Consider the following 13479-nt stretch of genomic DNA (forward strand, 5'->3'; position numbering starts at 1 on the left):
AATCCCCACATGTCCATTTTCCAGTGTGGACTCCTTGAAAATAACTGGAGCTGTACTCAAATGAAAAAAATTTAATGAGGAAAATTGGGATCACCACAAACTATATACTCAACAGAAAAATAGAATAGGATTCTGATAAAATTACTGGTTACAAACTACATATTCTATCTGTCCTTAGGCAGATCTGCACACTTAGCAGTACCATAGTTATTCATTTGTATTTTCAAAAAAATCATTGACTTCTCAGTCAGGATTGAAATGACAAACTTTGCCATGAAAATAGAGCTACTTTAAACATTGATTTTGGGTAGAATTTTCTTACACAGGTACAACAGGTTATATTTTGATGTATAGTTGTGTTTTAACAGTTTGAGGGCTTATTCAGAATAGAAATTGATTTTATAATTAAGGTTAAGATTTTGGCACAAGGATTTTTATTAAAATTCCTGGGCAGGACACTGGCAACAAACAATAAATCATGGAAGCCGGAGCCCTGCCGCTGCGGGGGACTGACTGCCCGAGCCAGAGCTGAAGCTGAAAGTCATGGAAGTCTGTTAAAGTCTCAAAATCTGTGACAAAATCGTATCCTTATTTATAATATATAGGACAGCTTTTTTCCTCTCTCGTTAAGCATCAAACTTGTACTCTTCCATTTCACTTAATGAATTTACACAGTACGTTGTAAGAGACTTAGTGAAAAGTCTTTAATTCTTAGCTTAGCTTTCTGGTCTAAGCAGAAGTTTAATATTTATATAAAAATGTTAGTACAAACTGCAAAGTGTTCACATTGAAGTTTAAATTAGAAATAAGATTTTAGAAAAACTGTATATCTGAAACAGTAAGCCATGTATTGCTAGTATGAGATGAATCAATAAAACATTCATACACGAATTTTCTCCTTTCAGGATAGGCTACCAATTATATCTCCACAAATGTAACTGCATGTATTTAATTTAATATTACTGAAAGTTTGCTTGGCTATCACAGACCTGTTGTACATCCGCAACTGGAACAATATTAGCCAACTTTTCATAAATTACAAATATGCAATTGGATCTGAAAATGAAACAGCTTATGGTAAAGATATGTAAACTCACTGTACCCAAGGCTCATGTCACTAAATTTGAATTCTACACAGTATGTAGTTCTTTGAATCAGAAAAAAGTTGAATGGTTAAAATCCAAGAAACAAGAAAGCATGAAGTGTGAGTTTGAAATTTTCTGTACAATTTGTCTAACATCTTAAAATTATGACTTGTAACATTTGTTCTTGTATCTTTTCATAGGAGGAAATTGAATGAATAAGAACCACACAGCACTGAACTTTTACACAAGCTTCTTATTGTATTTGAATGTCATTTATTGAGGAGTGAATGAGATACTGCCAGACATGCCAAAGACACTTCACATTCAAGGGCTGGAAGCTGAACAGCTTTTCTCATTGAGTCACTAAACAAGCCTTTTTTGGAAAACAGTGACATCAATGAGGTCTTCATGCTTGATATTAGTCTTCAATTTTTCATCTTTTGATCTAGTGGTTTGCTGGGTAGAAGGGCACTTTCTACCCTAAAAAAGACTCACTCCAATTAATACAATTAACACTAGATGTATAGAAATGTTATCTGCTATAATGTACATTACTGCGGAATAACTGGTCTTAAAGCTGTTTTTTAATTCTTTATATCTAATGAGAAAATTCAACTTGTCTCCTTTTCACCATCATACAGGTGGCTTATACCATTAGAAAAATACTCTTCAGTGCTATTGTAGGGTTTACAGGGAGCTTCTTCAGTGTTGTGGGAGAGAAATTGATTTAAACACCACTCTGAAAGAGTGCTTCTTCGTGCTGCCACTGCCTGTAGATTGCAAAAGAATGGCCTACACGCTCTACAGTTCTTTTTTGCTCAAAAACAAAACAAAGAAACCTAAACAATAGGGTAAATGTTTATTTGGAGTTAGTTTTCTTGCAGATGATAATTAAGGCCCTTCAAGCAGAGTTCAGGAGCTCCTGTATAGCTGCCTGTTGGTCTGCATTGAGCTGTGATATGCATTCTGTCCATAGTCCTCCAGAGGTCTGGAAAACAAATGAAAAATAAAGGTATCTTTACTGAATATAGACTTAGAAATTATACGTCAGCCATTTATTTTCATTAGTCTTTCAAAGTCAACATCCATTGAGCCTATATACTTTAGGAGAGGGATGGGCAACTTACAGGTAAATAGTAGAGGAGCCACAAAAAGCACAAAAACCCTTTGGTAAGTGAGAGGTGTGTGGGGGGAGGGGGGGAGAAGATGTAGATGTAGGGTCTCTACCGCCAGGGGTAGTGGGAGGCCCTAGAGGGAGTTTGGGAGGGAGCCTGGCCTGCACTCACCCTGCCATGACTACTTCTGTCTCACTGTGCTGGATCTGGCTCCCCACTTGGCCCCAATGGCTCTCGCTGCAGCATCACAGGACACGTGTACTGTCCCACCCCACCTCCTTCCTGCCCCAAGCTGGACTGTGGCAGGCAAAATAAAATGATCTGGCAGGCTGGATGTGACCCCCCTCCGCCCCCAATTGCCCATCCCTGCTCTAGGTTATGCCAAAGAGAACAGACAAAGTCCTTGCCCACACTCAAACTTGCATCAGCTTAACAAAAGCTTTTTAAAAAAATGATTTAGTTAAACTGGTGCAAGTCTGCATGTAGACAAGGCCTAAGTAATTGGTTTGAAATTCCTAGCGACTCCCTAGAATTAAAAAAGTACAAATCACAGCAGGCTAGATGCAGCCCTTCATTTTTCTAAAGGTAAGTAGCATGACAATTTGTTCTCTTTTGAATAGGGCTATAAACAGGTTATTACTCTGCCTGACCATGGATAAATCACATGGTACTTTCAGAAGAGCAACAGTATCCTTAGCCATAATTTTTCATCTCCACACTGGTGTGTAGCACACTATTTTGCTTGTCACCACGAAGGTGATTTATTTTAATGGTACCAAATATATTTTGAAGGTATTATAATCCTTCCAAATAAAGGCACTCAAATAAGCGGGAAATATTTATTCAGCACAGCAGTCAGAGGTTTTGGAGCAGGGACTAAACTTGTCTCAGTATGGCAAAGGAGGTCAAGCTGATATTTATTGCAGATAACTGGTTTACATCTCTACAGCGACTTTTGATATTTATTTAAAATCTCATTTAATGTGCTTAAACAAGCTGTCAAAGTTAACAGATTTACATTTGATATATTTTAACATCAGTTCTACATTGAAGGTCTTAATTTAGTCTTTTCACACCATATTTAAAAAAAAAAGGATCCATTGGGTCCAATGACAAAGAAATGTAAAGACATGGTTTACTGTGAGATTCAGTGTTCTAAAGACAATCTAACAAATAAATACAGGCCTTTATTTTATTAGTTTTGGTACAATATTAGGTATTTTCCATAGGCAATGAGATTCTGACATTTAAGTTCTGCAGTACTCCCAGATAAAGGGGAAGTTTTTAATTTTAACATTGCCATTCTCAATCAGATATCGTTGCCTCAAGCAGCCTACATGTCCCTCTTACTCCTGGGAGAATTCTGCGCCACTGCACAATGCGAAAGTTGCACAGAATTAATGTTCTGCACACAATTTCCTTTTTCCCCCCCCTCACAGAATTGGTGTTGCAGAGCTGCCGGCTGCCACTAGGGGCCACTGGACCCAGCAGAGCCCAGCTCACAAATAGAATACACTGCTGGGGGAAGAGGGACGGAGATGAAGAGTTCCCAGCAGCTGCAGTTCCTGGCATACCCAGAAGGAAGGAGGCAGTGTGCAGGAAATTCCATAAAAGCCCAGGACCCAGCATCAGGCTGTTTTCTCCCTCTGGATCCCTGGGCTCTGGGTGTGTGTGTGTGTGTGTGGGCTGCTGGGGGGGAGGGTGGGGCAAGTGACTGGGCTCTGTGGGGGGACAGGTGCAGGTATCTGGCCCTGCAGCTAGGCTCTTGGGAGAGAGGGGCTGTGGGGTGTCTAGGTCATGGGGGCCCTGTGACTGGGCTCTGGAGGCATGTGAATGTCTGGCCCTGTGGCTGGTCTCTGGGGGATGAGGGTGTCTGGCCTGGCAGCTGGGCTCTGGAGGGCAAGGGGGGGTGGGTGTCTGGCCTCACAGCTGGGCTCAGGTGCAGGGAAGGGGCAGAGACTGAGGAACTGGGTTGTTGTAGGAGTTTCTTTAACTCTACTCCTGTGGGAATTTTCTTTATCATCTGTATTGTTACAGGAATACTTCCTGACAGGTATTTTGAAATAAATTACCAAAATAATTGAAAGTGGCATGAATATATAGTGTTATTTTGACAAATAAAATATGCAAAACGTTAAAATATTGTGCACAGAATTTTTTTTTTTTTTGGGATGCAGAATTCCCCTGGGAGTAACCAAGGTTCATGCTGTTCATTGCTCCTCCACCAGTTTCCACAGGGGGGTAGCTAGCAACTTTGCAAGTTTACTTAGAGATGCAATTTCTTGATAAAGTAGGGCCACTTTATTTCCCCATAATTCTGAAGGTGGAAGAACTGCCTTCCATTCAAAGCCTTGCTTCATCAATCAGTTGTATTATACTAAAAAGTTCATCTTTGCCATCTGAGGATGGGCTGGACCAGGCTATTGGCATAGAATAATTAAGATTTATGGCTGGGAGTGATGGCAGAGACTTAAGTAATTTAATGTGATTTTAATTTGAATTTTATATTTTGTACAGGTCAACCAGAGTTTGAAGGAGGTGCTTCTATTATCTAAAAAACCTAAATAAATACATTTCAGTACTGCCCTCCTATTACCCCCATCTGATAGCACTACTTAATTTGTAGGTTTTGCTTTTTTTTTTTTTTTTTTTTTTTTTTTTAAATGCCCTTACACAAGCAGTTTCCATTGAAACCCACAATGCAGTCAATGACATTGTATAGTAGAGGTAGCAGACAGCTCAGCTCAACTCAGTCTCCTCCAATATAGAATTTACAAGATTCTTCTTGAATGAGCCTGTGTACCCTTGTCCTGTAGCTGCCCAACTTCTGGGTCATTTTAATATATTTTGCATGAAATCCAAAAGTTTACATTTAGAAATTAAGAAGTGTAGTTCAAATCTGAGAAAAGGTAAAGGAAACTAAAGGGAATTATGTAAAAGGTAAACCATGCAATTGTTCCAAGTGTTTACATTTTTTGTGAACGCTTCAAAAAATTATATGGGTCATAAAAAGAGAGACACCCTCTAGTTCAAGTACCTTACATAGTGTTATCAAGATTAATCTGGATTGCTGCACTGAATTTGCATAATCTAATATATTAGGAATCCATTTGGAATATTTCTTCTTGGATGAACACTGGTTGCAGCATCATGTTTATTACAGAGAATAGATTCTGAACACTAGTTTTACAATTCCTGCATCTCACAGAGCAAACTAGAACGATTCCCTTTACAACAAAATAAATTTGCATTCACCTGCACTTGACGAACAACATTAGCCAACCGTTTAGTACATGGATCTTCATGTTTAATTGCTTCATGAATTTCACCATCCGCAATTATACTGAATATTCTGGGAAGATTAGAGTTGTTGTGACCAAGGACAATTGGGTTGTTACTGATGGAGATCAAAAAAGTATACATGTTACAAAATATGCCAGTGTTAGCATTCTAATTAAAAAGATAAATGTAGATTTGTGTATGTAAGTTAACTGCTTTTCAAGACATTCCTGATTTTTAGAACTGCACATTCATATCTGAAGTTATTCAGCATCATTAAATGCATCCTGTTCTAGAAGGAAATTCTATTTTTGTAATTTTAAGATCTGGCTAATTTGAACATTCCTTATTTATAAAGCTACACTTTATCAGAAAAGTTATGTGCCTTAGATAGGCTTCAGCAAAGCAAGCCAGCCCACTGTGTGTTGGAAGTTTAATACTGTTATGTTGGGAAAGTCCATACAGCAGGGACTGGAGCACTGTGGTAGTGAAGGCTTTGTATATTTTAAACAACTGATTTACTCCCTCCCTCCCAGAACTGATGTAAAGTGGTACTGACTGGCTCCAAAGGGAGAGCCAACCATTCCTCCTCTAGAGTGAGGAATGCCATAATACAAGGACTTTGAAATATGAAAAGGGTTAGTGCTAGTCAATCAAAGGAGTTGAGAAGATTAAAGGGAGTTATGTAAAAGTCAGGGAGAATAAGACAGACCCAAATGGTACTGAAGGCAGCTGACAGGTCTAACAGTATCAGCGTGGGCACCCAATTATCCATCACCAGGATATCTACCAATGCCACCAGTACCATTTCGGTTTCAAACCCTGGTTTATACGAAGCATCATGAGATTTGACCCTTGTAGATACTCCGTGAGTTCCCATCACAATCTGCTCTATGATTGTAAACCAAAAATGAAAGATCTAATCATAGGGCTGGAAGGGACCTCGAGTCCAGCCCCCTGCCTTGAGGAAGAACAAGCCCCCTACACTTAGGCAGGACCAAATAAGCCTAGGCCATCCCTGGCAGGTTTGTCCAACATGTTCTTAAAAACCTCCAATAACGGGGGTACTACAATCACCCTTGGAAGCCTTTTTCAGTGCTTAACTATCCTTTAGTTAGAAAGTTTTTCCTAATCTCCAACCTAAATTTCCATTGCTGCAGATTAAACCCGTAACTTCTTGTCCTACCTTCAGTGGATATGGAAAACAATTGATCACCATCCTCTTTATAACAGCCCTTAGCATATTTAAAGACTGTTCTCAGGGCCCCCCATAGTCTTCTTTTCTCAATACTATACATGCCCAGCCCTTTTCTTTTTAAAAACTTTTCCTTATAGGTCTGGTTTTCTAAACTTTTCATCATTTTTGTTGCTCTCCTCTGGACTCTCTCAAATTGTCCACATCTTTCCTAAAGTGTGACACCCAGAACTCAACACTCTACTCCAACTGAGGCCTCACCAGTGCCGAGTCAAGTGGGACAATTACCTCCACCATCTTACTTACAAACATACCTCTTAATAGACCCCAGAATATCAGCCTTTTTCACAACTGAATCACACTGTTGACTCGTATTAAATTTGTGATCCACTATAACCGATTCTTTTCAGCAGTACTACCACCTTGCCAGTTAATTCCCCATTTTGTAGTTGTGCATTTGATTTTTCCTTAAGTACAGTATTTTGCTCTTGTCTTTATTTAATTTCATCTTGTTGATTTCAGACCAATTCTTCAATTTATCAATGTTCTTTTGAATTCTAATCCTGTCCTCCAAAGTGCTTGCAATCCCTCCCAGCTTGGTGTCATCGGCAAATTTTATAAATATAACCTCCCCTTCAAGTCATTAATGAAAATATTGACTAGTACTGGACCCAGGACTGACCCCTGCAGGACCCCACTAGATATGCTCCCCTCCCCCCCCCCCCCCCCCCCCGGCAGTGTGATACCAAACCACTGATAATACTCTGAGTGCAGTCTTTCAATCAGTTATCTAGTAAATTCATCTAGAGTGCATTTCCCTAGTTTGCTTATGAGAATGTCACAATGGACTGTATTGAAAGCCTTACTAAAATTCAAGATACATCATGTCTACTGCTTCCCCACCCCCATCCTGTAGGCCAGTGTTTCTCAACCTTTTTGATACCAGGGACTGGCTTACTGCCTTCCTAGACTGTGCCAGGGAGACCTCAGGGACTAGCACTGGTCCATGGACCAGTCGTTGAGAAACACTGCTTCTAGGCCATTAACCTCGTAAAAGAATTAAGTGGATTTGGTATGGCTTATCCCCTAGATGCTTACAAACTGATTGTTGAATATTTGTTTCAGTATCTTTCTAGGTATTAAGTTAGGCTGACTGGTCTATAATTCTGTGGGTCCTCTTTGTTCCCCTTTTTTAAATTATAGGTACTATATATTTGCCCTTCTCCAATTCTCTGGGACTTAAACTGCCCTCTGGGACCTCACCCACCCTCCATGAGTTCTCAAAGATAACTGCTAACAGTTCTGAGATTGTTGCAGCTAGTTCCTTAAGTACCCTAAATGAATTTCATCAGCCCCTGCCAACTTGATTACATTGAATTTACCTAACTTATCTCTGCCATTCCAGAGATGCTAAATTAATTCTTTGCATCACTCCACTGCAGAGGAATGTAAGGGAGATTCCCACAACTAGGCCATTCTTTTTAAGTGACAAATTTGAGGAACTGTCCCAGACTGAGGTATCAATAGAGGTGATTTTGGAACAATTTGATAAGTTAAACAGTAATAAGTCAGCAGAACCAGATGGTATTCACCCAAGAGTTCTCAAGGATATCAAATATGAAATTGTAGAACTACTGACTATGGTATGTAACCTATCGCTTAAGGTCACCCTATGTACCAGATAACTGGAGGACAGATCATGTAACCAATTTTTATAAAAGACTCCAGAGGTGATCCTGGCAATTACAGGCTGGTAAGCCTGACTTCAGTATCAGGCAAACTGGCTGAAGCTATAGTAAAGGAAAGAATTATCAGGCACATAGATGAATACAACATGTTGGGGAAGAGTCAACATGGCTTTTGTAAAAGGAAGTCATGCCTCACCGATCTATTAGAATTCTCAGAATGTCAACAAGAGGTGGATAAAGGTGATTCAGTGCATATAGTGTACTTGGACTTTCTGAAAGCCTTTGACTAGGTCCCACACTAAAGGCTCTTAAGTAAAGTAAGCAGTCATGAGATAAGAGGTATGGTTCTCTCATGGATCAGTAATTAGTTAAAACATAAGAAACGAAAGGGCAGGAAAGAGGAAATAATGGAAATAAGGTAAATAGCAGGGGCCTCAAGAATCTGTACTGGGACCAGTACTGTTCAACATTCATAAGTGATCTGGAAAATGGAGTGAACAGTGAGGTGGCAAAATTTGAAAACTACACAAAATTCCTCAAGATAATTAAATCCAAAACTGACTGCAAAAAGCTACCAAGGGATTGCCTAAAACTAAAAAAATGGAGCAACAAAATTGCAGATGAAATTCAATGTTGATAAATTCAAAGTAACACACATTGGAAAACAATCCTGATGATACATTCAAAATGGAGTCTAAATTACCATATATACTCGTTCATAAGCAGAATATTTTTGGTAAAAAAGTGACGCATCAAAGAGCGGGGGTTGGCTTATAAACGGGTCTACACCAAAATTTGATGATTTTAAAAACTCTAGGGAATCACTGAATATCTAATACACTGTCGTTTTGTTTACCTGGAGCGTCTGCAGGCATGGAGCCCCTTGGCTCTCTGTGGCCGCGGTTCGCCGTTCCCAGCCAATAGGAGCTGCGGAAAGTGGCGCGCCATTGGCTGGGAACGGCAAACCACGGACACTGGGAGCTGAGGGGCTCCGTGCCTGTGAACGCTCCAGGTAAACAAAATGTCCAGGCCTGCTAGCGGCTTACCCTAACGGGCCAGGAGCCAAAGTTGGCCAACCCCTGAAATATAGGGTCGGCTTATGAAAGAGTCATACAGTTTTTGCTATTTTTACCATCTTGGGGGGTGTGGGGGTCGGCTTATAAATGAACAGGCTAATGAACGAGTATATATGGTAGTTATTTACCCTCAAGTTAGAGCTTGAAGTCACTGTGGATAGTTCTCTAAAAATATCTGTTCAATGTGCAGTGGCAGTCAAAAAAGCTAACAATTTTAGGAACTCTTAGGAAAGGGATAGACTATAACACAGGAAACAAAGCTGCTATATAAATCCATGGTATGTTCACATCTTGACTACTGCGTGCAGTTCCAGTTGTCCCATCTCAAAAACAATATATTAGAATCACAAAAAGTACAGAGAAGGCCAACAAAAATGATTAGGGGTATGGAACAGCTTCCATCTGAGGAGAGATGAAAAAGACTGGAACTGTTCAGCTTGGAAAAGAGATGACTAAGGGGGGATATGATAGAGGTCTATATAATCATGAATGGTGGGGAGAAAGTGAATAGGGAAGGGAGAAAAGGGAAGAGTTATATATCCCTTCACATAACATAAGAATCAAGCGTCACCCAATGAAATTAATAGGCAGCAGATTTAAAACAAACATAAGGAAGTACTTCTTCAAGTAACGCACAGTCAACTAGTTGAACTCATTACCAGAGGAGGTTGTGAAGGCCAAATGTGTAACTGGGTTCAAAAAAGAATTAGGTAAGTTTGTGGAGGATAAGTCCATCAATGCCTACTAGCCAAGATGGTCAGGGACAACCCCATGCTCCAGGTGTTCCTAAACCACTAACTGCCATAAGCGGAGACTGGACAACAGGGGATGGATCATGTGATAATTGCTCTGTTCTGTTCATTTCCTCTCAAGCACCTGGCACTGGCCACTGTTGGAAGACAGGATACCAAGCTAGATAGCCATTAGTCTGACCCACTATGTTCTTATGTTCTTAAATATTCTTTAACCCCTTCTTTCCCTATTTTGGCTTGTGTTCCTTCCATCTTAATATTAATTGTGTTGAGTATCTGGTCACTATTAACCTTTTTAGTGAAGAATGAAGCAAAACAGCATTAAACACATCAGCTTCCAGATGTCATCAGTTATTAGCTCTCCTTCCCTGCTATGCAGAGAACTACACTTTCCTTCATTCTTCTCTTGCTCCTAATGTATTTAAAGCATCTCTTCTTATTGCCTTTAAGGTGTAACTCATTGTATGCTTATCCTTTCTTTGTCCCTACATGCTTATGCTATTCTTTTGTTCTCCTCAGCAATTTGTCCATGCTTCCACTTTTTGTAGGATTCCATTTTGTTTTGATTAAGGTGGAGAATTCAGGTACCAAGTTTTTAACTATATCAGAAGTTGGGAGATTTATCAGTGATAGATGATAAACGATTTCTTGATTGCAAACCTTACACTGATCAGCATGAGGTTGAAGGTCTCTGTGTTTTCCCAGTTTTGTGACAGAATAAAGTAGTCAACAGCTGAATGCATGGATTGTGGGCTGCCTAGCGATCTTTGAAAAGAAGTCTACATATCACCCAATGGTCAAAACTTTCCAGAAGATTCTGGGCTTTCATACAGTTTATAAGCACTTCCAAGACTGGATATCTATATTGAGAACACTGGAAGGAGAGAGAACCTATTTAAGTAGTATTAAAATTCACTGTAGGACTTCACTGATTGCCAATACTTCAGAACTGCACTAAGGGAGACACCACCACTGTACTCTAAAACTGGACTATTTGCATTGTTTCACTGTTTACTTCTTACATAGCTGCTCCAGGAACACCTAAAAGATCCCGCAGCTGCCCAACCCCTTCCCATTTTATCATGGATATTTTTAGTAAAAGTCAGGGATAGGTCACCGGCTTCCATGAATTTTTCTTTATTGCCTGTGACCTGTCCGTGACTTTTACTAAAAATATCCATGACAAAAATCTTAGCCTTACTAATGGAATATGAAAGAATGACGTTAATTTTCATGTTCCAGATAAGGTGTATACATCTGCTAGAGAAATAAAAATGAGTATAAGTCCCACTATTAGAGAACGTGTACAAGAAAAATAAGCAGACTACAAGTATGCTTATTTTATGCATTATATCAAGGTACATTTTCACCTTACCTCTCAATTAGGTCACACAGGTAATTGAAAGTATGAACAGCTTCTTCTTTGTCTTCATGTAGTGGAAGCCATGATAACCAGTGTGGCAGGACTTCCTCAACATTTACACAATCAGGTTTGAACTTCATGATCTTCCCTACAGCTGAAATACAGTTCTCTGTTGCATTGACGTTCTCTTTGGTTTTGGCATCTGGTGACTGAATAACTCTCACCAGCAATGGAAGCGCCTCTGTAAAAATGCAAAATTAGGAAAAAACCTCATGTATAACCAAGTTAAATGCTTGCACTTGAGCAACAATAGTGTTTCACACTAGGGCACTAAACCTCTTGCAGACACACAACTTCAAATATGGGTAGTTTAAAAAAATGAGTCAAATGCAGTTTCAAATAATTCATCTGTTTAAGTCTCCCCGCTTCTTTTGTGGCTTTCCAATCTTTACATTTTAAAGAGGATTTCTTCCCCGCTGCCTTGTTGCTGTGTGAAAGGCATAAAAAAATGTACTGACTATGTAAAAAGCACACAATTGATTGACTATTCAAGGGAAGCAATGAAACTGTCAGCTGCCAAACATACGAAGTTAACCTGAACAGTAATAAAACATTGTCTATAGCCCTTCAGTTGTGGTAATGTTACTTGTAATGGGTAGAAATTTTTTAGCTATATGCATTTTTAAATTTACAGTCTCAAAATGGCTTAGTAAAAGTACACAAATGGCAAAGTTCGATTAGATCATCATTTCTCAAATGGGAGTCCTCGAGAGTACTCCAATAGGTCCGCGGGCCCTGCCGATTAACTCCTCCTCCACCCTCCCAGTGCCTCCTGCATGCCACTGAACAGCTGTTCCCAACATGCAGGAGGCACTGGCATGGGGCGAGCTCGGGGGAGGGGCGGAAAGAGGCAGGGAAGAGGAGGGACGTGAGTGGAGCGGAGCTGGGAAGAAGCGGGGTGGGGGTAAGGGCCTTGGTGGAAGAACTGGAGCGGGGGCTGAGCAGGGGGCTTGGAGGTCCCCGAAAAATTTTAAATCAAAATGGGGGTCCTCGGGTTGCTAAACTTTGAGAACCACTCAACTAGATTAAAAACCTGATGACTCAGAATACATACTGAGCAAGAGAATATATGTATTTGTTATGTGTATGCATATGCACATGTTACATATATGCACTTCCTAAAATAGGCAATAAAAAGAGTTCAGAAGGGCCAAATTATCCTGTCTGCTAAATCCATTTTACACCACTCAGATGACAAGCAGAAATAAACTCGCCTGAAAAGGCTAGAGAAGGTGGTTACTTACTTTGTACAGTAACTAGCATTCAAAATGTTTTGTCCCTATGGAGGCTCCATTTCAGGATGTGCATGTGCCCATGCATGCTTGATTGGAGATGTAATCAGCAGTGCCTGAGGGTCCGCACTTGTGTACTACACATCCTCATGCTCCAGTGTAAGGGTATATAGGGAAAAGCAGACCCACTGCAGCTCCAATTCCTTCTCAACTACGAAGTCCAAAAGAATGACTGAAGCAGAGGGCAAGGAGGGCAGACAGTAGTTTGTCCCTGTGGGTGCTCCACCTGAAGTCCAATTACTGTAATTACAACCTAATTAAACCTGTCCCTTGATCAGTTATCCCTGTGGTGCTCCACTGCAGGAGATTCTCGAGCAGTACATCAATTATGGAGGAGGCTGCTCAGGAGGTGGATTCAGTATGGAACATAGAACAGTCACCAAAAGTTACGCCGGCTCTGGAAGCATGCAAAACAGCATAGTGCTGGAAAAACATATGCATTGATGACCAGGTTGCAGCTTTGCAAATATCCAAGATGAACACCTTCTTCAGTAAGGCTACAGAGGTAGACTGGGCTTTGGTGGAATAAGCAATCACTAGGACAATGATGTACCTCTGAGGCATTGTAACAGGT

The 13479-nt window shown here is 40.2% G+C and overlaps 1 protein-coding gene across 1 annotated transcript in view; it reads right to left on the reverse strand.

Moving 5' to 3' along the window:
- Positions 1-1652: 1652 nt before the first annotated feature.
- IPO5 (importin 5) overlaps positions 1653-13479 on the reverse strand; it is an 88254-nt gene continuing 76427 nt past the window's right edge. The window contains exons 24-26 of the mRNA XM_065401488.1: positions 11566-11794; positions 5456-5597; positions 1653-2073 (exon numbers count right to left, since the gene is read on the reverse strand). Coding sequence (XP_065257560.1) covers positions 1987-2073; positions 5456-5597; positions 11566-11794 — 458 coding nt within the window. The 3' untranslated portion in view covers positions 1653-1986. The remainder of the gene's footprint in view (positions 2074-5455; positions 5598-11565; positions 11795-13479) is intronic.

This window comes from Emys orbicularis, chromosome 1 (genome assembly GCF_028017835.1).
Source record: "Emys orbicularis isolate rEmyOrb1 chromosome 1, rEmyOrb1.hap1, whole genome shotgun sequence".
NCBI classification, from domain to species: domain Eukaryota; kingdom Metazoa; phylum Chordata; order Testudines; family Emydidae; genus Emys; species Emys orbicularis.